A 27,328-nucleotide genomic window follows, 5' to 3' on the forward strand; every position below is an offset into this window, starting at 1 on the left:
TGCCCGTAAATCACAGTATCACATATAGATTAGGAAGAAAAAGTTGATAATAAGAATGATTTTTAAAAGCATCTGTGACAATGATTAAGGTACAGCCTCAGCATTTGCCTGGTGTGAAAATGGGGAAACAACAGAAAACAATCTTCAGGGCTGCTGAAAGTGGGGCTCGAACCTACTATCTCCTGAATACAAGCTGACAGCTATTTGGTGCAAACCGCGCAGCCACTCACTTGGTTAATAAGAATGACTTAACTAGATATTGACATAAGACACATGCATATTTGTGTGTGGCATAATGCAAAAAGGGAAAGACTTCCTCATTCATTGGATTCATCCGGTCCAAAAGAAGGTGAACCAGTATGATTGATAAAGTAGAAGTGCTGTACTTCCAGGCAGAATGTTGCCCAAAGAGGCATCGACAGTACCTCCACCAGCTTGTAGTCTTCTATTAGTGCATTCTGATGTCATCAGTTCCTGTAGTAAATCACATACATATATATCAGAGACAAGCAAAGTGATGTTACGTGAGGCTCATGTCGGTCTCAGAGCAGGCTTGGGCTGGCCTGCAGCAGTGATAGCAGTCTGCTGTCATGACTGGACTACCAAGCCCAGGTTTGCCACCAGTTCAGGTGTGGCCCATTAAAACCTGGACTGTTTCATACATTGCATGCTAAGTGCTACATTCGTACCGTCCGTAGAGAGTTTAAAATCAATACTTGTTAATAATTACTTTTTATTTTTAAAACAGATTTTTTTAAATAACTGTGTATGCTTATAAAAAAAAGGGTTGTTCAAGAAACATATGTTTATAAGCCATTCATGTTATAGGAAATTCACTTGAAGGCAGATAAAGTAGCATGTTTTTGCACAAAGTGTTATAAAGTGAACCTTTTATATAATCAAGTTTCTAAATGACTGCAATTCAGGAGAATTATTTTCTGACTCATATTTTTGTTACATTGTCAGTAACATTCATAAATGTTATCCCAAAATATTGATATAATCTTCTATATAAAATAAGACTTGTATCTGTACATTGCTCAGAATTTAAAAAGGATGGTATTTCTGTATCAGTCGTGTCCACAGTAACAAGGAAATGCACTTTTTAATTTTCCGTAATTTCTGTCTGTATGTATGTATGTACACGCATCACGAGAAAACGGCTGAAGAGAATTTAATGAAAATCAGTATGCAAAGTTGGGGGAATAAGTCGCTACAATCTAGGTTATAAATAATTTTAATCAGGCTGAATGAAATGGTAGTTTAGGGGAAAGTCTAAAACTTAATTCTCAAATATTTGTTATTCGTGGTCGTATTTTAACGAAAGTCGGTAAGCGAAGTCGGGGAATAACTCGCTACAATTTAGGCCATAAATAATTGTATTCAGGCTGAGAAAAATGTTAGTTAGGGGAAGGCCTAAAATTTAGTTCTGGAATATTGTTGTTATTGGTGGTCCCATCTTAATGAAAATTGGAATACACATTCGGGGAATAAGTCGCTATAATCTAGGTCATAAATAATTTTATTCACGCTGAGTGAAATGGTATTTTAGGGGAAGGCCTAAAATTTAATTCTCAAATACTCATGTTATTAGTGGTCGTATCGATATAAATACTGCATAACTAAAGTTATAGAGTATTAAATTTCCGATCATTTGTGTCTTATTCATTGTTACCTGTTACCATACCAGCTATTATCACCGAGATATTCATGAATTTCGATTTTTCTTACCAAGTCCATATCAGCGCGGAGTCACAAGAAAATTGGTAAACAGAATTGAATAAAAATCGGTATGTTAAGTTGGAGAATAAGGAACTACAATCTATGCTATAAATGTGAAGGCCTACAATATAGAAAGCTCATAAAATTGGTCAACAATAACATTACATTGACCATTGTTTGTTGTGATGTGCTTTGTGTCATCTGTTGCCACTCAATTCCGATAGATAGGATTACTGCTGCATACCGAGTATTGTTTTAAAATTTACCTTATGTTGCACCAACACAGATATGTCTTATGGCGACAATGGGATAGGAATGGGCTAGGAGTGTGAAGGAAGCGGCGTTGGCCTTAATTAAGGTAGGTACAGCCAAAGCATTTGCCTGGTGTGAAAATGGGAAGCCGCGGAATACCATCTTCAGGACTGTAGACAGTGGGGCTCGAATCCCCTATCTCCGGGATACAAGCTCACAGCTGCACACCCCTAACCGCACGGCTAACTCGCCCAGTCGTACCGAGTATAACAGCCTGCCTGAATATTGGCGGGAAGTAGCTGGGAGTTAGATAACTTTATTCTTTAGCATGCCATTCCTCTGGTTCATAAATTTTCTGTTACTACTGGTATGTAACACACTGGTTTATCAAAGCATTCAAGCTATTCAATCCCTACTCTGAGGCACTGATTAGAATGAGCAGAGTGCATATTTAACAGAATAATGGCAGAGGAGTGTTTACGGTTGCCTACGGCCTGATCATTCCAGGTCTGGAACTTTGGACTGTTAGATCGGCACCGTAGTTCTGTTCGTTAAAAGTGAGAAAATGTGCGGTTTTTAATTTGATCGAGTATTTTATATGATAACATTGCTTTTAATCCTACAAAGTCAGTCTTTCTGAGAATACCGTAGGGAACCACGGGTACATCAGCTAGTCTAATAATACAGCAAGAAATGACCTGTCTGGTGGCATATTCCCTAACAGTTGCGTACCTAGCTTTTTCTTAAACGTTTTCAAAGAACTTGGAAATTTATCGGTCATTTCCCTTGATAATTTATTCCAATCCCTTACTCCTCAACCTATAAATGAATATTTGCTCCAATTTGTGCTCTTGAATTCCAACTTTATATTCATGTTATGATCTTTCCTACTTTTAAAAGCTTTGCTCAAGCTTATTTGTCTACCAATGTCATTCCACGCCATCCCTCCACTGACAGCTCGAAACATACCACATAGTCATGCATCTCATCTTACTCCCAAGTCTTCTCACTCCAAAGTTTCCAACATTTTCGTAACACTACTCCTTCGTCGGAAACCACCCGCAAGAAATTGTGCTGCTTTCCTTCAGATCTCTTCCAGTTCTCGTATCAAGTAGTCCTGGTGTGGGTTGAAAGTGAACAAAATACCGGTAATAACTTGGCAATACTAGAATAATTTGAATAAATACCTTATTCCCTTATTAACAAGTTTGCCCATATAGCAATAGCATCTAACAATAGGAAGAAGGGCAAAGATGTAATCTGGTGTGAGGAGACAATAATAGTTAACAGTTAAACCAAAGGAAGATCTTAACCAATCAGGTTGGTTCTACAGAAATATAATCATGTCTGATTAAACAATGAGTTAAAACCCCCAAAACAATATTTTAAATGACAGGTAAAAAATAATAAAGGGATGAATGTGCTTTAAGTAATACTAGTATCCTTTTCCAAACAAACAGGTTTTGAATAAAACGCCGTTAGTAAATTTTAAAGGGATATTACCAGGATAATTTACAGTTTATACCTTATATATTAAATGCAGTTCAAGTTGCATATTCATTACAGTGAGGAAATTTAGTGACGGTTAACAGACTAGTATAATTTAAATTCCAATAAATATTTTATACAGGGTAGCTATAATCAATAACATTGCATCAATAACATTGAATGCTCCCATAGGAAGAAATGCAATGCTTATATAAATACAGCGTAATTCAGTCAACAAGGTTCTAGTGTAGTTCGTATCCAATAAATAATTTTTAGAAGCACACAGCCTAAATACACTTTCTACAGGTTTTTACATATATAAGGCACTTAATTAAGAACACGAGAGACTTGCATGTAAGATGATGCTTTTAATTACAGGCACACACTCTGAGAATAAAACTTGAACTACAAGAAAACACATGAAGTAAGCGGTTGACTACATCACATAAAGGATAATGAAATTACCCCGAAATTGGTCAGGGGAAAAAACAAACAAACAAAAAAAAACACCCACCCGAACACTTTACAGTTTCATATTTTGTAGTTTGTAATAATTATCCATTGTCCAAGAAACAACAGACGGTGTTTGCACCGTAATTTCTGAACATTGCCGGAGAGCGGTCAGCACAATCCATCATGTCTGCTGGCATGATGCTTTCTCACCATCTAGCAGGTTGTCCATGCGGTTAGGGTCGTGCAGCTCTGAGCTTGCATTAGGGAGATGGTGGGTTCAAACCACACTGTTGGCAGCACTGAAGATGGTTTTCTGTGTTTTCTCATTTTCAACCAGGCAAATGCTGGGGACTGTACCTTAATTAAGGCCACAGCTGCTTCCTTTCCACTCTTAGCCCTTTCCTATCCCATTGATGCTGTAAAACCTATCTCTGTTGGTGCGACGTAAAAAAAAAAAGCGTACTGCGAGAGAAAGTGCTTCTTCTAGTGCAGGCAAAGTAATAGATTAGCAGTCAGGCCAACACTCCAATAGTTAATACAATTAACTGTGTGTGTTTGAAATTAATCAAATGAAAGCACAAGGTGCAAGATGATGTCTAGAAGTAAATTGCTTTAAAATAAGTACATCTTAATATCACTTGGGGCTAGGAATAAGATTCCTATATACATTCTGAAAGATTTAGTAGCAATGTCCAAAATAAAATAAAATTATAGCTGCTAGTCATGCCACATTTTTCTTAATATTCTTTTTTCTTGACTTTGTATGAATATGACTTTCCTCTTAATCCATTTTTTTAATAGTTAGCTATCAAATTCCTTCTCCAGAGCATATGCACTTACCAAGTACAGATAATGCCAGTAGTTTTAACTGTTATTTCTTTACTTAACCATTCTTTTGTTCAATTTCTTTCTACAGTCAGATCTGAACATTGTTGCTTCGTTTGATCGGCGTGGACAGTTTGTATATACTGGAAATGCTAAGGGCAAGGTTCTGGTACTTCAGACAACTGATTTAGAACTTAAAGCATCCTTCAAGGTTACTCAGGGCACCACTAGTGCAACAGCAGTTAAGAGTATTGAGTTTGCTCGTAGAGGAGAGTAAGTATTCACACAGATTTGTTTGTCTTTTTTTCACTACAACTTTTATTCTATAATGTGTCATGAACTACAAATTCTCATATAACAAGATCACCCAGAATACAAATTGACCCCAAGTTTTTGATTTTCACTCTTCATCCTTTCAGAACATTTTAGAACTGAGGAGTTAGCTTCATGGCTAAATCTAAGAATAACATGTATAGAATGAATTTTTCTGGTAAAATATTTTAACTGCCATATAAAAAGTTGTACCTTCTAACTAAAACATGATAATACAGTTTTCATTCCTTTATTTAGCTTCCATAGACTGCACAGTTACTTATTATGAAATAGCCAACAGTATAGGAATAGTCAAATAATTTCTTAAAATTAACAATAATCTATGCACAATGAAGAACACTTTATAAATAAACAAATATCTTGACATTAGAACAGCACATATTAATTAATAGTAATAGTAACATCAGCCGATATAGTTGGGATGGACAGTATGGAACACTCGTCGATTTTATAATAACAGACCGAGAATGAGGAAGATACGTCATGAATACGAAGATAATCCCCAGTGAAAGTATAGAGGGTGATCATAGATTATCAATTGTAGAATTAAAACAAGTAAAAATCCCTAAAATTGTATTGAAGAACAAACCAAAGATCAGAATGGCATTCCAAGATTGTATGAAAAGGAAGTTGCCTAACACGGAAATAGGAAGTGGAGAAGAAGAGTGGGACAGTTTAAGACAGACATTCGTGGAAGCAGCAATTGAGGAAAAAAAAAAAAAAAAAAAAAAAAAAAAAAAAAAAGCGAAGTTTAAGGGAAAGGAGACACGGTGGTGCACAGACAAAATAAAAAAAGAAATAAAAGAAAGGAACAAGGTGAAGAAAGAAATGGATAAGGAAAAGCAAAAAACGTATCAGAGGGATGAGAATAAGATAGACAGGTTACATGTGGAATACAAAAGATTGAAACTGCAAGTAAAGAGGAGTATCAAAGAAGTAAAGGAGAAATGTTGGGGAGAGTTTACCAACAAAATTGAGCAAGATAGTCGAGGAAATCAGAAACTATTATACAGAATAATAAAATTGAAAGTCCGGCCCTGCAGTGTAGGGGGCAACGCGTCCGCCTGTCACCCGTCGGCCCTGGGTTCGATTCCCGGCCGGGTCAAGGGTTAATTGTAAATGATTAATATCCCTGGCCTGGGGACTGGGTGTTTGTGTTGTCCTTAATGTTCCTTTCCTCACATTCAACACTTTACACTTCCGCAATTTCCAAATACACGCAGGTTCATAACATATAGTGCAAAGCAGGGGCAAAAGATCTTTCTAGGTTGATGCCCCAAATAAATAGCATTTAAAAATAAAAAATAAAATAAAATCGAAAAGAATAAATCGAGAAAAAATCAAGGCGTTAGAGAGAGAAGATGGATCTAGAGTACATGATGAAAAGGGTCTTCAGAAGGTGATGGCAAAGTATTTTGAAAAACTTTATAATGAGGATGACTGCTTGGAGGAAGAAGGAGGTAAGAAAATGAAAATAATAGATGGACAAAAAGAAGAGAACCTGATAACATGGTTGGAACTTGAAAGGGCAGTGAAAGCAATGACCAAATGTAAAGCAAGTGGAAAAGGCAAATTCAATGCGGATATGATTAAGGGAAGCAGGAAGCATTGGACTACAGTGGCTATACTGAGCCCTCAATGCTATATGGAAGGATGAAAAAGGATACCTGAAGATTGGCAACAAGGAAGCATTTTACCATTGTTCAAAAAAGCAAATAGGAAGAAATGTGATAATTATAGAGGTATAACCCTATTATCACATGGGCTAAAAATAATGGAGAAAGTCATAGACAAAAGACTGAGGGATATAATAGAAACACAGTTAGAGGATGAACAATATGGCTTTAGACCGAATAGATCAACAATAGACTTGATATTTACAGTGCGAACGATAATGAAAAACATCTGGAAAGGAACGAGGAAATCATATTCGTATTTTTGAAACCCCCTGGGGGTGGGGGACACAGACGAAGAATACACCCACGGTATCTCCTGCCTGTCATAAGAGGTGACTAGAAGGGGCGATCAATGGATGATTGTATTAGAAACATGAAACTACTTGTGATTAGTACCACCACGCGGGAAACACCATTGGTCGCTTTTACTTCCGCATAGTACCACATGTTAGGTACCAAATAGGTTTGTGATTAGTAGCAACAGAGTGCGTTGCTGGCTTCTACAGTACCTGTGATTAGTACCACTGTAGGAGCGACACCATAGTTGGGATGGACAATATGGAACACTCATCGATTTTATCATAACAGACCGAGAATGGGGAAGATACGTCATGAGTACGAAGAAAGTATGGAAGATGATCATAGTTTGATTGTGGAATTAAAACAAGTAAAAATCCCTAAAATCGTATTGAAGAAGAAACCAAAGATCAAGATTTGGAAATTGGAGGAGGAGGATAAAGGCATAATGGCATTCCAAGATTGTATAAAAAGGAAGTTGCCTAACACAGAAATACGAAGTGGAGAAGAAGATTGGGACAATTTAAGACAGACATTTGTGGGAGCAGCAATTGAGGTATGCAGGAAAACAAAAGCAAGGTTTAAGGGAAAGGAGACACGGTGGTGGACAGACAAAATGAAAAAGAAATAAAAGAAAGGAACAAGGTGAAGAAAGAAATGGATAAGGAAAAGCAAAAAACGTATCAGAGGGATGAGAATAAGATAGAAAGGTTACATGTGGAATACAAAAGATTGAAACTACAAGTAAAGAGGAGTATCAAGGAAGAAAAGGAGAAATGTTGGGGAGAGTTTACCAACAAAATTGAGCAAGATAGTCAAGGAAATCAGAAACTATTATACAGAGTAATAAAATTGAAAAGAATAAATCAAGAAAAAAACCAAGGCGTTAGAGAGGGAAGATGGATCCATAGTACATGATGAAAAGGGTCTTCAGAAGGTGATGGCAAAGTATTTTGAAAAACTTTATAATGAGAATGACTGCCCAGAGGAAGAAGGAGATAAGAAAATGGTAATAATAGATGGAGGAAAAGAAGAGAACCCGATAACATGGTTGGAATTTGAAAGGGCAGTGAAAGCAATGATCAAAGGTAAAGCAAGTGGAAAAGACGAATTCAATGCTGATATGATTAAGGGCAGCAGGAAGCATTGGACTACAGTGGCTATACCGAGCCCTCAATGCCATATGGAAGGATGAAAGGATACCTGAAGATTGGCGCCAAGGAAGCATTTTACCACTGTTCAAGAAAGGAAATAGGAAGAAATGTGAAAATTATAGAGGTATAACCCTATTATCACATGGGCTAAAAATAATGGAGAAAGTCATAGACAAAAGACTGAGGGATATAACAGAAACACAGTTAGAGGAAGAACAATATAGCTTTAGACTGAATAGATCAACAGCAGCCTTGATATTTACAGTGTGAACGATAATGGAAAAACATCTGGAAAGGAACAAGGAAATCATATTCGTATTTTTGGAACCCCCTGTGGGTTGGGAACACAGACGAAGAATACACCCACGACATCCCCTGCTTGTTGTAAGAGGTGACTAAAAGTGGCGATCAGTGGATGATTGTATTAGAACCATGAAACTACTTGTGATTAATACCACCACGCGGGGATCACCATGGGTTGCTTTTACTTGTGTGTAGTACCACTATGTTAGGTACCAAATAGGTTTGTGATTAGTAGCAACAGTCGAAACAAATTTTTATTTAAAATCTAAGATAGTGAGGAGTAACCATAATGTGAAATTTAAACTCATATGTCAAGCAGTCAGAGCTGGATAAGGGGAAAGGCGGAGGAGGAGGATGCCAAGCAGTTTCAGAGAAATTAATAATTTTGTCATCAGGCTTCAGACCTCAATCACAAACTCCATAAAGATATATTATTTTAAGACCACTTTTACTTTAAAATCTAAGACATACAGAAGCAACTATCATGTGGAAATTTAAACTCATATGTCTATAGGTTTCAGTGATATGAATATTTATGTTTTCAGATATCACCCTCCCAGTTAAAACCCCTTAAGGGTGTATTGTTTTAAGACCAATTTTTATTTAAAATCTAATTGTATGTCAAACGGTTTGAGAGAAATTAATGTTTATGTCATCGGTCCTCACCCCTAGTCAAACCCCATTAGGGTTGTATTGTTTAAAGGCCATTTTTAAAATTTAAAATAAGACATATAGGAGAAACCATCACGTGAAATTTCAACCTCCTATGTCAAACAGTTTCAGAGGTATGAATATTTGTCTTCAGATCTCACCCTCGTGGTTAAAACCTCTTAAGTGTGTATTGTTTTAAGACCACTTTTATTTAAAATATATATAGGAGCAATCGTTAAGTGAAATTTCAAGCTCGTATATCAACTGGTTTGAGAGAAATTAATATTTGTCATCAGGCCTCACCCCTAATCAAAGCCCCTTTAGGGGTGTATTGTTTCAAAAACGCTTTCTATTTAAAATCTAAGACATACAGGAGGAACCATCATGGGAAATTTCAGCCTCATATGTCAAACACCTTCAGAGAAATGATTATTTTTGTATTCGGGTATTAATCCCCATTCAACCCTTAAGGGCTGAATTTTCTTTCTAAACTTGTGTATTTAACATCTAGTACATAACTGAGTTATCATAGAGTGAAAATTCAACTTGCCCAGTGAACAGTTTTGGAGTAACGAATATTTGGGTTTTTAGGGTTTTCTCTTCGTTTCATCCCCTTAGAGGTGGAATGTTTTGAAATCCTTTCTTAGTGGATGCCTATGGTGTAGTAGAAATGTATCTCCAAAATTTAATTTCTTTATGTGCAGTAATTTCACCTGGGCATTGATTGACAATCAGTGTGGACATTGCCTGTTATATATAGATAACCTGAATACAGTTGATGAACTTAAGGGAGAAATCACCAATCAGATAAACTCATTTACATAGGAAACCCTACTCAAAGCGTTTGAAAGCAGGTGCAAAGGAGTCGAACCGTGCCTTCAGCAGCAAGGACGACATTTCTAGCATCTCCTTTAGTACTAGTAAGTAATTCTGCTCAGTTTAATTTAATTTTTGTACATTTCTTTCCCAATAAATGTATATATGTTGTTAAGTTTAGTGGGGCCTGTTGCCAAAGCAACTGAGTGTAACTGAATGTGCTACCATCTTGCTACAGAGAGAGTTTTGCCACACACTGTAATTGACTATACTGTATTTCCAAATTTTTTAGGGTTTAATCAGCATTACCGACGTGTCCAAGTGTGATGAAATTCTTTTTTTTTTTTTTTTCATTACTAAATAACACAGCACTGGTACCCCGAAAGGTTTCTGCGTGAGTGAATGAAACAGGAGTGCATAAATTTGGTTCTTTGCTGCAGAACAAGGTCACTCTTATCATTCGGGTATATCTCCTTTCACTGACTTTGAGTTTCTATTTTTCATTGGTAGCTCCATTTTGGTCTCCAATTTCATAGCTTTCATATGAATTGAATCCCATGGGATGACGAAACCTTCCTTTATTTTTTCAGCTTGATTTTCTTGATTAATTTCGAACCTAAATAGCTTCCTTATATGCTTTTAATTTGAACATTTCATGATTGTTGCCTTTCATCACTATCCATTCTTTTCAGCAGTAACTCATGCAATTATTTTTCGCACAGATTACATCACATTGTAATCTGCCATGCCGATGGTCTGTGCAATGGTCACTTTTGTAGGCCAAGGCCCATCAGGGCTGTAGCTCCATGGCGTTTGTTTTGCTTGAATCATTATTTACTGCACATGCTTTTATAGTAGAGCATGTTTACTCGTGTCTAATGGTAGGATTGGGGGGCACTACCTTATCAAGATACAAGGGTTGAATCGTGTTTCTAAAACTAGCTATTGTAGGTGAGTTGTTTTCCTTCCAATATTTTCACACACCTTATTTTATGTTCTGGGACCCTAATCTTAATCCTAGTCCCAAACCGTAGACTTCACAATAATGCAAGCCACTGTATGTGGCTGATAACTATGGACTCCTCAAACCTTTTCTGTGAATTAAGAATTGATGTACTGACTGAAGAGTTGATGACATTGTAAAGGATGTAACATTATAAAACTGCTCTCAGACTGAAATATGTTTTCAGTGTTTGACAGTATACTCATAGTTGTTAATTATTAATTTTTGACTGATTTATGTAATGTATTGTGTATTTTAAGCTATATTTATTCATCTAAAGGAAATTGTTTTTCAGCTGTTTTTTAGTGAATACTGCTGATAGAGTCATCAGAGTATATGACAGTCAGGAAGTACTAGCATGCGGCAAGGATGGTGAACCTGAGCCTATACAAAAATTGCAAGATCTTGTCAACAAGTAGGTGAATGTGTGATACTTTTTATATTTAGCAAAGAAAATTAATACATTTCCATACTCAATATGAAACTAACTTATAGCTCAAAAAGTAATGAGTTTTAACCATCTTGCTCTCAGGTCATTTTGGGTGATATGCTTGAAGACTGTCAGCTTTGTTCTTATGAAATTTCACAGTATTTTCTAAAAATATTTACATTACAAATATTACAAGAAAACTCACAGACATAGCAGAAACAACAAACATATGGGGGGGGAATGTTCATGGCCATATATTTGTATGAAGTTGTTTGAAAATTATTGAATAATTTTAATATTTTTTTAGAAAAATGTAATTTTAAATTAAGTAATACTTAAGCTTGTCCTACTTTGGATCACATGCACAATTTCATTTTAAAGACAGTATAATTGTTCACATCTCTGCATGATCTGAGCCTTGTGTATGCAATAGTTTCATATTTATTGAGAGAAAATATATAAGAAATAATCATTAGATGTAGTAAAAATTGAGGTTATGTCAGCCATCATATGATAGGATATAACAGAAAACACATTATTAACATTGCATTAATAATATTGTTGGTAATAATGTTAACTTTTACTATGGTACTGAATAATTTGTGCTGTTATATAATCGTCTAAATAATATCACCCTCATTTAGCCGAGATGTTGACATGACCATAATGAAAAAATGTTCACGAAGATTTTATTTACATATGATACACTATGATACAGCTACTTTAAACTAAACCTCACACACAAAAAGCTTCAAAAAATACTTCTACAGTATACTAACAACCTGCTGACTACATTCTGTGTACATGGGTCACTTACTAAGTCATGGCAACTAATTTTCCATGAAATCCCGGACCGCAATCCAGATTTTTTGATATGCAACATTTACATTAGGATACATAGTAATAGATGCCACTAGATGGTGTAGATATTCAAAACAAAAGAAGAGGGATGCGCGCACAAGTCAGTCGGCGCATTGTTGATGTTTGTAGTTTGTCAAGTATGGATGTGAATCGACCAGAACAATGTGCATACGTAAAAGTAGCAGTGCTTCACATGCAAAAAGTAAGAGAATGCTACGCACAACCCGTAGATGCTGTTGGAGGTCGTGTTCTGCCTTACAGAACTGTTCCAAGATGGGTAGCAGCTTTCCGAAGTGAATGAGTATGAAGTGCCGACAAACCTAGTACGGGACGTCCTAGGACTGTTCGTACCGATGTTTCGCATGCCGTGATAGAATATTGCTTAGAGAACGACAGGTGATTGTCTCTACAGGAGTTGGCAATAGAAACAGGTATTAACCAGGCAGCTGTACATAAAATTTTATGGCACGATCTGCATATGCATAAAATTGCTGCGAAATGGGTGCCACATGCACTAACAGAACAACTGAAGTGGTGACGTTACGTGTGAACCTGGAGCGATATGAAAGTGAAGGAGACATTATGCTGAAGAACAAGAGCATTGCCAGTTGCCAGTCTGCAGAATGGCGTAATCCAGATCGCCGTGAAAACACAAAGTCCGTCAAAATCCATCTCTGGTAAAGTTAATGGTCATTAAGCGAATGATATTCGAGGATTTATTTTGTGTCATTTTGTCCCCCATGGCCAGACTGTTAATGCAGCTTAGTACGACTCTTATTTGTAGAATAACCTACGTCACACCGTCGGGAATAAATGTCCCAAGTTCTTGGATATTGTAATCATCTTTCACGTTAATGCAACACCCGATATGGCAAACATCATTCAGACCCATTTACAGTGCTGGAGATGGGACGTACTAAGCAGGGATAGCAAACCTTTTCCTACTAGCATGTCAATTAATGTCTTGTTTATTACTTTTTACTGTCTAGTGTGCCATTGGTTATTTTCCTTCAATATCATCCTGAAACCTCTTATTTGACTTTATTTCGGTATTAGATTTAATTACATATAAACCCATTCGACTGTATGTTTCATTATTTTATTTTGCAAACATCACTGAAAATTACATTTTAAAAACAGGATTTTTTTAAGAATAGGGTGTACTTTTGATTTAACCTACTAAAATTGGTAAAAAATATGGCCATAGACTTAATGGTGAAATAATCCTTTATTAACGCATAATGTTTAAGATGCTGTGTTCTTAGGTTTACGACGTATTTATTACGTGTTAAAAACATTCAAATATGTTAGTATGTTGTGTGACGTGCCACAGAAGTCGTGTTCGCGTGTCATAGGTTTGCCATCCCTGTACTAGAGCATCCTCCCTACTCTCCCAATCTGAAACCATGCAGTTTCGACTTGATACCGAAATTGAAAGCTCCATTGCGTGGGGGATGCATCCGTACACGAGAAGACCTAGTCAACATAGTGTGACGTGAGGTTGCCAGATTGGACAATAGAGCAGCAGATGGTATTGGTTGTCTTCCTCATCATTGGTAGCGAACAGTTGATTGCCTTGGAGATTACTTCGAAAGATCTTAATGTGTTCAGAATGTGTTACAGTAATGTGTTAATGTGCGTGCAAATTATTGTTCTCAACATTTCCACTTTTTGATGTTTTAAAATTCGATTGACATTGTAACCTGGGATCCCAATGGGCATCCTCAGGTAATTTGTGTTCAACAACATAACTAAACTTTATTTTCATGTAAACAAGAAACACGGCGTGAACTCTATGAGTAAATGAAGGTTGAGATCTAGCTAGCTTAGTTCAGCACATTGTGCCGTCTAACAAGGAATTGTAGAACTTATTCGAGCTTTCAGTGGATGCTGATGTATTGCTACCCTGGCAGTCTTCGCACCAGACATGGATGAGGATATATCGTGGCCTTAAAACCAAGAGGGTTAACTTTTTGTCTCAGCAACATAAACGTAAAAATCCCTGTCTTTTATTAGGACCAAAACGGTAATGGGCAATCCCATGGTTTTATATATGTAAGTTGCGATATCTGTTCTGGTCTTGAGAACATATTCGTAGCCAGGCTGAGTAGCTCAGATTGTTGAACCGCTGGCCTTCTGACCCCCAACGTGGCAGGTTTGATCCTGGTTCAGTCCGATGGTATTTGAAGGGGCTCAAATACATCAGCCTCGTGTCGGTAGATTTATTGGCACATAAAGGAACTCGTGTGGGACTACATTCCAGCACCTTGGCGTCTCCAAAATCTGTAAAACTAGTTAGTGAGACGTAAAGGCAAATAACCTTATTATTATTATTAACATAATCGTATCCAATAAAATTAAAATACTAGATTTGTGTTAGGGAGGAGCATTTTCAATTCGTGCCTGAAAGCCCAGTGACTTTATAATGCCCCGAGAGAGGTACCAATAACCTGTTCGGTAATACAATAAAAAAATAGTCAAAAATAAACATCTAACCCTGGACATAATGTAGGTAATTTATAAGCACAAACATTTGATCAAACTCATTCCTTCTTTAAGTATAGCAGTCAGAATTCACTCTGTCTCGTTCTTATTGTTGCGGCCACTCTCTGCTTTATGATTTTTGAGTTTTTCCTAAATAATACCACCTGAATGCAATGCTAAGATGGTCCCTTATGCAAGTTCACCGCCGATTGCTTTCCCAGTACAGTACTTGTTCTAATTACTGCAATAACAGGATTTTAACCCCAAGATCCACAGGTATGTTGTAGCCATCCTTTTGCGAGATATGTACTGTTTCTTGTAAAATGCTTGATCAAGGATTTAGCATTGATGGGACCAAAATTTCTCTATAGTTGATGTGGGAAATAGTTTCTGGAGGAACGGATAATGCAGGATTTTTAAAACATGATTTAATTGGGATGCTCGCGGGACCACGTAATTTGAACGAATAATGTGGGAAGGCGTAGTTTCTAGGAAGGGATAATCAAGGTTCCACTGTATTTACTACCTGAAGATGGCTCCAGTGAGTAAAATGTAAATAGTCTAATGAAATATAGAATTGGTGGACCAGTAACATTTGTATTCTGTTTAGGAATAAGAGTTAACTATTGCTCACTTATATGTGAAAAATAATTAGTTTAGAGACTGGTACATGTTATAGACCAAGCGCATATCTCCCACATGGTTATTACAAGCGTACTAGTGATGCATGCATAGACCAAAACTATGTGTAGCTTGTTGAACAGTCCCGTTACTGCAGTGTTGCCACTTACGCTTCTCAGTTACTGCCTACAAACTGATAACTGGCCACTGATACAATAGTTACTTTTACGACAGTGCGTTTTGGTAAATAATAAATAGAAAACATATTGATGATGGGAAACGTCTGCATAAGCATGGAAGAAAAAAGGAAATTTTTATTTCTCTCCCCACAAGTTTCCATTTCATAATTGAGAGTGTGAAAATGATGTGAGCAAATATTGTAGTTAAATCAATTTATGATCACTACACATCTTTGCTTATACAGCTGGATGTTCCTAGTTTAGGGTTGATTGTGGTGCTTTTAGTGATGCAGGAAATCTGTTTTATAATTTAAATTACTAATATGCAGTCATGTGACCATAAAGTGGACCACAAGAATTCTTTTCGGCTCAAGGCTGCTTTGACCAACATGTATCATTGTGGCAGATGTCTGAAGGAGCAATTCCAGTGATGTTACACAGCGCTTCATGAATCGGTATCTCCGATTACCTCTGTTGCCTCTGCTTCCTTTGCTATACCGTTGTGCAAATAAAGGAGCGGTAGGAGTGGAGTACAGTAGAACCTCGATAATTCGAAATCGGTTAATTCAAAATCCCACGTAATTCGAAGAAGCTCTCGTTCCCGGAAACATGACATACAATTTTGCATGTTATTTAAATTGTTTAATTTACATTTTAAAACAATAGTATGTTACAGAGTAATTTCAACTCGAAATTTATCCGCGTCATAATAGAACGCGTGTTCCGGAACGTGGAGGGGTAGCTTTCCGCACTTACACTCATTTTGGTGGGTCTACAGTGCGCTTCGTGATTGCCAAGTTGAATGAAATTGGAATTCTTTTGTCTGTCTGTTAGGTCATCAGCCCAGAGGCTGGTTGGATCCTCAAATAGCACCACCAAAGGTTATGCAGTTACACGCAAACCCCCCAAACCAATGGCAGCACCAAAATGAGGCGTACTAGGCAAGATGGGGAGTGAGGTAGTTTGCCATTGCTTTCCTCACTGGGTCAGAAAGTACTATTGCAGCATGACTGACCCTATGAGCAGCACCTTTCATAACACTCAGATGCACTAGTCATGCTCTGAATGTCATTACTCAGCACTACCCATACCCCAGCAACTTCTATATTGTCACAGCCATGGATGTTGACTGGGACTTCGGTGGAAGCTACACTTTATTCTGGCCTGTATTCAACCTTTTAAGGAACACCGTAATATCACGCAACAGGCAGTGTGCGGGAAAACAGAATGCGCGAACACTGGCGATGCCGACAGTTGACGAAAAAGCTTGGCTCATATAATAAATTCGTAGGCACCGAACAATACTGTCATTGCCGATGAAACTGCATTGCTTTATTTTAATGCGAGCCCAAACGGTCCTATGGTTTTAAAGGATAAAGTGCCAGCCGGAGAATCGTACAAGGGTCGGGGATGATGGTCATTGTAGTGTGTTGCAGTTGCAGTGCACATGGAAGCGAGAAACTTTATCCCCTCATCATAGAAAGTTCGATAAGCTACAATGTTTTAAGGGCGTCGGGCACTTTCCATCCCAGTACAAAGCATCTAAAAATGCAAACAGTACAGATATCCAAAAAATAATGCATTTGCACAGGGGAACCAGCATAATTTATCCTCGTCTTTGAATTGTGTGATTTTTTTCTTTCGTTGCGTGAGGTTATGTTCGTCAGTGATTTATCCAAGTGCATTATTTGAACATTGTAAATGCACCTTGTTGGATACATTTCGGAAATAGTTTTTCCATGGCATTGGGAAGGTTTAAACTGTGAATCGAGGTGATTGCATGTATTAACGGGTCTTAGAATACTTTGTGACGCGGCAAGTGTTTACATTTCTGAAGTACGAGAGAAGTGCCATGGCGGGAAATTGTACAAGGATAGAGTCATAGGAAAGTTTGATTTTAAGGGCATCGGGTACTTTCTGTGTAAATACAAGGCATCTAAAATGCACACAGTATAGTACTCCAATGAATAAAGCACTTGCACATGGGAGCCAGCATAGATTTCTCCTCGTCTTTGAATCGTGCTTTTTTTTTTTTCCTTTCTTTCTTTCGTTGCGTGAGGTTATATTTGCCAGTGAGATATGCAAGTGCATTATTTGAATACTGTAAATGCACATTTTTGGATAAAGTTTGGAAATATTTCTTTTTTCATGGCATTTGAAAGGTATAAACTGTGATTCAAGGTTAACTGCATGCAGTAACGGGCCTTAGAACGCGGCAAGGGTTGGTACTTCTGAATTGTGAATTGGCGGTTAATTCGAAATCACGTAATTCAAAGTCCGATTTTTGAGTCCCAACGACTTCGAATTAACGAGGTTTTACTGTAGTTTGTTTTAGTATGAAATACTGTAAGTCATATGTCAAGCAGCCAAGCCATTAGACTGTAACATATAATACCATTTTTAAGAAACAGATGCAATAGTGCTATTTTGAATGAAGAAGGTATTTTGTATAATACGATACATCAGTTAATGTAACAATAATTAATTCTATTTTTGGTATATTAAAGGGAAGTTTATTACAAAAAAGGCAGTCTGAATGTAAATACATTTACAGCCACAGCTATAAATAAAAAATAAACATTTCAGTCAGTAAGAAACTAAGTTCATTGCTACATAATTTACTTGAACATATATTTAGAGTTTCCATGTAAGAAAAGCAAAGTGTTTGTTCGTTCGGGCGATAGAGAATTCCTTCTTGCTGTGATTATTTGTATGGCAACAGAAAACATTCTTTCTACTGGGACAGAGGTAGCTGGAATACAGAGGTACTTCTACAAAGGTACTGCTCCTTTATGGAGCAAGTTAGATTAGATTGGTTCTCCATCTGATCCCAGTACTTGGCGGGTCAATCATACTATGCTCTGGCTCTAATTCCACGTACTGTATTAGGGGTATTGGGGTATTCAACATAGGCATTGCAACATGTTGCTTCAGGGCCAACTTTTTATACAAAAACTTTAAGAGATCACATCTGCATTCATTTCTGCTTGCAACAGGTCTTTCTTCCAATAATGTAGAACTTACTGCTGCTGCTTGCTACCCATCATGCGTTTGTATTATAGTTCTTAGCTCCACTTCAACCTGAAATATAGTTGGTTACATGTTTTGTTTAACTAAAGGAATATATAGACAGTGAACACATTGTGCTGTTGATCCATTAAAGACAGTCGCATTAACCTGTTGACATGCTTCTATTGCATGATAATGTATTCAAAATCCATCAGTCCATCACTGGATCAAGAAAAGTTGCCATCCTTGTCACAAAATGAGTTCCATATGCAAAAAATCACCTTGTTACAGTCTCCAGACTTGCTTTGAAGACCATTTTTTTGGACCACAGTAGTAGCTGGCTTTTCTATTTCTGTAGAAAGAGTGATAGATAACCCTTGCACCAAAGGGATCACATGAGAACACGTGATGTCTAGTTCTCCAAATAACATGTTTCAAATGGGTCTAGAATAGCTATGCACTCCTTAAGATCAACCATTTATTACCTGGAAATATTTGAGGTCATAAATTATGTTCAGATGTTACAAAAAGACGGGATTTTCAGTACATTAGAGTGTATTCGTAATTCTCATCTGCAGTGCTTGCAGCGCATTCACAAGTTCCTACTGAGCCACTATTAGTTGGTCCTTTACCTCAAGGAGACAGCACAACATAGCAACTTGACTGTTCCATCGGGTTGAACAGTACTGAATATGCCGGAGTGGCTTCTTACTGGACTCTAACTGTTGGTGTTTTAATTTATGACTTGCAACAGTATTTTGATTAGAAGAAATATCAGAAAGCAAATACTAGCAGTATTGCAAAAAAGGCAATATTTCGGCAATAAATTGTGTTTAACAATTTCATAACTTACAGCCCTAAACTTAATTTTACTTCTGATGTGACATACTTACTTGAGAAATACTTGACAATATTTGAGCAGGTAGCCAAAAGGTTATATAAAGGGAAATTGTTCTTTACCATGTCACTTATGGCCAGATTACGTGAGAGTGCTACACTGGAACTTGGCGGATATTTGACTTCTGTACTGCAACTACCCTATTTGCAGCATTATCTTGTTTAAGTATGGAACATCTTGAGGTAGATAACCAGTAATAATACAAGTTATTTTCAAAGTACCACATCAGCTAAGGAGTCGGAATGAATCAGGTGCAGGTTAAATTACGACTGACTCAAGGTCAGGGGAAAGCTTAGGCTGTGGATAGGTGAGATTGGCGTAGTCAATGAGAGAGAGCTTTATTTGAACGGCCACGTGACCCAATGACATACACATTGTCCAATCCTGACGTAGTGACAATCTAATACACCTGATTTTCAACCACATGATTACAATCGTAAGTTCTAGAAATAAATCTGAAAATTGTAACAGAATATATTACATTCCTTCCTCCTTAAGATCTTGACTACAACAGATCAGGCCAATGTAGTATCATATGCATTCATTAGAAAACACAGAAAACACACCAATGTATACTAAATATAAAAAGTGATTATGTAACTAAATGTCTGTGTATGATTCATAAACAACCATACAATTTGAAAAAATCAAATGAACATATTCTCTTGCTATACAATACTATACAATACAAAACAGTGACCTACTCTGAATTGAACCTTACAATAGATTTCCTGTCTCGAATTGGATAGCGTCTAGTTGAGACAAGTGACGTGCCCGTTAGCTGTCAGGGTTGCAGAGATTGTCTGCTAGCTGCAACTGGACTATGACGTGGTGGTGATGCAGGTTGTGATGGAGGAGGCAGGGAGCGAGAAGTAGGAGAACTTTGTTTGCACTCAGAGGCTGGTGTCATCTGAGGAGTGGTCAGTGAGGGAGAGTCAACTAACTGTGACGTCCCTCGCTGTAAAGGATTAGCCCTACAGCGGTCAGTGCTAAAAACAACGGGCCCTGACTGTAACCCTATTAGCTGGTCTATATGTCTTTTCCAAGTCAACCCAGACTCAAGTTGAATTAAATACGTAACTGGGCCTAGTCTATGTATAACCCTACCTTCTACCCACTTATATCTTCCTCTGTAGTCTTTAGCTAATACCAGTTGTCCTATAGTTAATTGTCTAGTGTAACTACCTCCTGCATTAGTTATTTGTTTGTCCTGTTTATTTGCTACAGCTTTCTGCAAATTAGGTCTAATCAAATCCAACTTAGTTATCAAAGGACGATTGAACATCAGCTTAACAGGAGTTTCATCAGTAGTGCTATGTACAGTGTTACGATAAGCTATTAAAAATCTACTCGCAGCTAAATTTATATCTTCATTTTCAAAAATTGCACATTTGAAACTTTTTTAACAGTTTTAACTGCATTCTCAGCCTGCCCGTTAGAAGCAGGATGGTATTGTGCTATCAACGTTTGCCTTATCCCGTTTTGTTTCAAAAATCGAGAACATTCTTCGGAGGAAAAGGGAGGGCCATTATCACTAACAGTGAGTTCGGGAAGACCAAATCTACAAAATACAGGACGCAATTTCTCAATGACTTGCTTAGCTGAAGTTGAGTGAACTGTTTCAATTTCCAACCATTTGCTATGAGCGTCCATTACAATTACAGTAAATACAGTTTTCCTTTAAAAGGTCCTAAAAAAATCTATGTGAATTCTTTGTCATACACTCGGTGGAAATTCCCATACATGAAGTGTACTTCTATTAGGACTTTCTCGCTGGGCAAGACACTCTGAACAACTGCTGGCTATGGCCTCGATGTCCTTATCAATTGAAGGCCACTATAAGTACGATCTAGCTAATGATTTCATTCTAACTACCCCAAGGTGTCCACTGTGTAATTCATTTAACAAGGACTTTCTCAAGGACCTTGGAATTACGACTGTAGCCCCACATCAAAATTCCTTGTTCTACAGTTAGCTCAGCTTGCCTTTTAACAAAGTTGCTTAAAGTTGGATCTGGCGTAGTAGGCCATCCATACAGCACACAACTCCTGGTCTTTTTGGGTCTCAATACTGCACCGTTCCTGCGTCCAGGTGAGGATACATGAGTTCCAGACTAGCTCTTAATAAACAATTCTATCTGATTAATGTTGCTGGGTTGTGGGTTCCGCTTGAGAAAGTACGCCGATGGTCTATGGCAAATCCCAACCTACGCAGAAGGACGTCTCCAACACGCTATTAGTCGGATACCATACTCGCACGTCGCCGTAATTAATCGTAAATTCCAGGTTACTACGATATTTCAAGTGATTCGTACGTGTTGCTAATGAAATCGCAATCAGAAAATGAGTCATTACAGCCTTATATCTAGTTCTTATACTAAGTAGGCATTAAAAGAATTATATAGTTTCACTACTCGGCTTTTATTGACAATTCAGTCTAAGTATCAAGTAAATGTCATGTAAAATATCATTAAAAGTTGCCTCGTATAACGTAGACAGCTTCATAATGCTCTAAACATCTCCATGCGTTGCGATTACGTTGAAATAAAGAAAAATAGGTTTGGAAAAACCCGTAACAAGTAGTTGAAAACTAGGCCTTAATCATCGATTCATTAACTCTGGCCTGTCGAAATACTAAGTCTTAGTTAGGTAATGTTCGTAGAAATCAAATGAAAAAGAAAAATTAAAATATATAAATCAAATGAAACATATTAAATATAGTTGAAAGAATTAGATGCATCCAATTGGTTAAAAATGAAAAGAAAATTATACTCCCTACTATATACATCATTTCAGATTATAGTTTCAAAATAGAATGTAAAATGCAGTGAAAATAACCAAATAAATAATTAATTAAGATCTGGAATCTCTTCTCAATGAGCTGGATTGCTCCTCAAAATTACTTAAAATTCTATTATTTAATCTTTATCTCACATATGACTAGTGAAACGAATGTCACTTTGCTAAACTTAACATCTGTGTCCATACACAGTAGAAAATCGTATGGGAAAGCAATGTCTGTTTTCTGAGGACTTCAGTTAACTCATATGTTTGAAAATTTGCTTGTATATTTCATATTTCATAGGGTCTGATCTCCATATAAGCAAATTCAGGTCCACTGTAAGTCGTAATTGATTTCAAATTAATTCTATCATAAGGCTTATGTGGTTAATTCACTTAATTATTATCTTAATCCATGGTTGAAATTCAATTTAAGTGTGTATCTGGCTGAATGTAGCATTGCTAAGGGTATTTAATTAACTTTCCAACAAATTATATCATAAGTGGAAAAATTCACATGTTAGAAGACTCTACCTTCATCCAAAAATCCATATATGAATGACTAAGTCACCAGTGATGTGTCAAACTGCTCCCATAAAATCATGAATTAGGTTACCATGTGTGAGAGTACTTGAAAATGATCATAAATAACTCGGTGAAGGCCTAAATATTAACGTTATTCGCCTCTTGGCTCATCTGATGATCCTACATACTCAAACAACTCTGTATTGATGGCATTGAGATCGTATCCTAACCTATTTTGTGTATCTGGGAATACAAACAGCAATTGAAAACAGTACGTTTCAATATATACCTCAGCATCCGTAATTTACACATACTATCATCTCTCAGAAGACTACTATGACCAACCTTCCAAATAAAAATAAATATCACCATCACAACTTAACATACGCTTATATTATTTCTTCATTCACCATTTATCACTTCAAAATATCACGTACCATTCATATTAGTGCATCTCAAGCACTCATCTCATTAAATACGCTACATATGTGCCATAACCTTCACATATAAAAAAACATTATCCTTACCGTCATAGTATCAAAGAAAAGTGTATCACAATACTAAGCTGTACTACTATACTTCGTCGTAAACATTCCCTAAATACGATCTCCACGCTTGCTATTCCGATAAAGCCATCACACATGTATATTGACATTCATATTATACTCTAACACTTCACTGATATCGATTAAAAATAACTATTACTTTCTCTCACACCACATTGATAAATTTGCGAACGGCTTTCACTGGTATTTTACGCCTATATATGGGATTAACAGTAACTTCAGATGAATACCTACTTCCATGTAATTACACTTCAATATTATATACGCACGCACAATGTCACAAATCATATCACACATAGCCAAAAATAAAGGTTTCTACTTACGAAAAACGACTCATAGGGGACTTAACTTTGCTTATTGGGCCCTGTTTGCCATCTCGCTGTTGGTCATCGGGAATGGTAGGCCTCGCTCCATGGTTCTGCTTTAGGTAATCGGGTCCATCTTGTCTTCTCAGCTGATTTCCGATCCTCCTGGGTCATCAATCTTGTAAAGCGCCACCATAGTCGGAGTAGTCTCTGCCTTGGTCTTTTAGAACATCATAGTGATCTCTGATACGTCAGGAACAGAATAATACAATGTATTAGTTAATGTTGACATGCTGCAATTTATCTTCGTTTCGTACTGCCAATGATATTAGAATAAATATGCTCTGGGCCGTCTAGTTTCGCTATAACAGTTCTAACTGTGCTATTATTTGTAAACACTCTCGCTTGCTGAGTGAATGCGATTTTCTCGTGCTTATTAGAATTGCACTTGACAGCTGGTTGGGCTCTGCTCTCTACAATGTGCAGTATCAGATAAATATAAAGCTTCCCAGTCCAGCCGTGACGTATTAGTTGTACCAGACTTGACGATTCCTTTTTGCTGGTCTTTAAATTTCGCGCAGTTATTTCAATTTATACAGTTGACGTTGAGCGGGCTGCCGCGGATTTTATTCTCCGTCAATAGTTGATCTTGGAAACAGATAAGTTGGCCTATTTCTATACTCGATTCCGTCTTATTTGCCGTAGTGCTGAATTGTGTCTAGTATTCTAATGGAAGTCTCTTTTTTTAATAATTAGTTTAAATAATCCGCTTCTGTCATTCTTTTCACACAGCCTTCTAAGAATGGTTCTTTCGGTGACTACCAGTTTAAAGGATTATCATTTCGACTCGTACCGATGCTAATTACTTTCACATTGACCTTTTAATGGTTTGAACGCCATTTTTGTTCCTACTGATGCAAATATAGAACGGTGAAATGGCACAATACGTATATCATTAAAGTTTATGGGAACGTCTGATTCCATTATGTATTCTGGTAGCCTAGATAAGCCATCTGCATTGCCATGGCATTGAGATTTAACATACTGAATGTCATAGTTATAACCTGACAGAAACAACGCGTAGCATTGCCATCTACCTGCTGCAAAGGCTTTTAAACCCTTTTCTGGACCAAAAATGGTTAGAAGTGGCTTGTGATCTGTACACAGAGTAAAATGTCTTCCCCATAGATACTGATTGAACTTCTTTACACCATATACAATGCTCAAGGCTTCTTTATCAATTTGAGAGTAGCTTTTTTCAGCTGAGTTTAAGACTCTACTTGCGAAAGAAATTGGTCTCTCAGTACCATCTTTTTCTCGCAATGCCGTAAGGTGACGCGTCACATGACAACTTGATTGGCAAGTCAAGGTTGTAATGTGCTAGTACCTTAGTCGAAACTAATTTTTCTTTGACTAATTCAAAAGATTTTTGACCAGCTAAATTCCAGTGAAAATCTGCATCTTTTCTAAGAAGCTGGTACAAGGGTGTAAGAACAGTGGCTACATTGGTGATAAATTTAGCATAGTATTTCACAAGACCAAGAAATCCTTTAAGCTGTGTAACATCCCTAGGAACTGGAGCCTCAACAACTGCTTTGACTTTATCATTGGCTGTAGCTAATCCATCTTTACTTAAGACATATCCTAAATATTCTAGACTGTCACAGAAAAACTTGCACTTATCTCTACCAACAGTCAACTCATTACTACTTAGGCGTTTACATTCTCGTAATCTTGACAAATGTTCTGCTATGTCTGCTCCAGTCACAATAATATCATCAAGGAATGAGGCCACACCTTGTAGTATTTGTTCAATAACTCTTTGAAAAATACCCTTTGCTGACGAGATTCCATAACAAAGACGGTTGTAAGCAAATAACCCTTTATGTGTACTTATAGTACATAGTTTTTTACTTTCTTCCTCTAACCTCAACTGCATGTAAGCTGATGACAAATCTATTTTAGAAAACTGAATTCCCTTTTGTAAGACAACAAAGATGTCTTCAATTCTAGGTATTGGGAGTCTATCGACTTCTAGGAAGGGGTTCAAAGTGACCTTAAAATCTCTGCAAATACGGATTTTACGATTCTTTTTTAATACCGGAACAATCAGAGTGCCCCATTCACCTGAAGATACTGGGAAAATAATTTCCTCATCCACTAAATTTTTCAACTCTAGTTCAGCCTTTTCTCTTAAAGAATATGGTATTGACCTAGGTTTATGGTACTTAGGTACTGCATTTGGCTTAAGGTTTAGTTTTACTGGGTCTCGTTTAAAGCAACCTAATTTACTAATGAATATCTCTGGAAATTCATTAAATAAGTCTTACACTATTTTAGACTCTGCATTATTTTTACATTTGTTAAGTTTACTTTGTTTACACTGCTGGGAATGCTTATAACAACTTGGAGCTCTTTTATCCAATCACGCCCCATGAGAGGATTAGATCCATTGCTAATAACATACAAATCTAAACTCTTTTCCAGGGATTGATATTTAACATTTACTTCTAACTTCCCCACAGGCTTGATTTTCTTGTTGCTGTAGGAAATTAAAACTAAGTCTGTGGGAATCAATGTAAACATGACTTAAGTTAGCCTTATAAAAATTTTCAGAAACAACAGACACGCTAGCACTAGAGTCTACTTCAAAATTAATTGGCTTTCCTTCAACAAAAAATTTACTCTAATGGGCTCAATTTTTGTTATTTTACCTAACTTAGGCTTAATAATTTGATCATTTTCATCACACTGAAAAATGTTAGAAATATCATAAACTTCATCACACAATTTTTCTTGACTAACATTGGGTTCATGTAAGACTACATAGTGCTGGTTGGGTCTAAGTCTGTATCCTTGCTGATTCTTAATTCCCTTAGAAAATGAAGGATCGTTTGTAAGCATGTTTGGTTTTACATGAAACTGAGACTTACTCTTATGTTTTGACTTGCAAACCCTCTCTAAATGTCTCTTCTTCCTACAAAAATTGCAAGTATATTCACAATATCGGCACATAACGGTAGAACGCCCACCTTTATGACCACAACAAAAACACTGAGGCACTTTCACAACACGTGATAACACGTTAGGTACATTGCTGCGTGGAGAATGCTGTGCTGTAAACTTCTGGAGCCTTGGGGTGGTGTGGTAGGTCAAGGACACTGCATCCTTGTCAGTTGCTTCCAGCGATATCGTCAGCTGTTCTGCCTTCTGGAATGTGAGGTTCTCCTCCGACAGCAGTCGTTTCTTGATGGATTCATCACGGATGCCACTGACTAATCTGTCCCATAAATAATCAGGAAGTTTGTCTTCAAACTTGCAATACTTGGATAACTGCTTTAGTTGAACAATATAATCTGACACAGTCTCATGTTCCAGTTGATCTCGCCTGCTGAATTTATATCGTGCAACTATAAATGAAGGTTTAGGATGGAGATGAGATGGTCTTGGATGATTTTAACAATGGTATCAAAGGGTTTTTCAGAAGGTTTATCAGGGGTGATTAAATCTTTCAGTAAATTGTAGGTTTTAACACTGATCACTGTGAGGAATGTACTAACCTTTCATTTGGAATGTCATTGCGTGCTGTATGTAAAGTTCAAAGCATTCCACATAGGTTGACCAAGTTTCTTCCAAACTGTCAAATGGTCCAATATTACCAATTAAAAACACCGCGTGATATAATTGAGTTAAAAAC

The 27,328-nt window shown here is 37.0% G+C and overlaps 1 protein-coding gene across 1 annotated transcript in view; it reads left to right on the forward strand.

Annotated features, from left to right (window-relative positions):
* Rbbp5 (retinoblastoma binding protein 5) overlaps positions 1-27,328 on the forward strand; it is a 151,283-nt gene that overhangs the window by 32,657 nt on the left and 91,298 nt on the right. Inside the window, exons 6-7 of the mRNA XM_067143655.2 lie at positions 4,832-5,013; positions 11,269-11,388. Of these exons, the coding sequence (XP_066999756.1) occupies positions 4,832-5,013; positions 11,269-11,388 (302 nt within the window). The remainder of the gene's footprint in view (positions 1-4,831; positions 5,014-11,268; positions 11,389-27,328) is intronic.

The sequence above is a fragment of the Anabrus simplex genome, chromosome 1 (assembly GCF_040414725.1).
Source record: "Anabrus simplex isolate iqAnaSimp1 chromosome 1, ASM4041472v1, whole genome shotgun sequence".
Classification (NCBI taxonomy): Eukaryota; Metazoa; Arthropoda; class Insecta; order Orthoptera; family Tettigoniidae; genus Anabrus; species Anabrus simplex.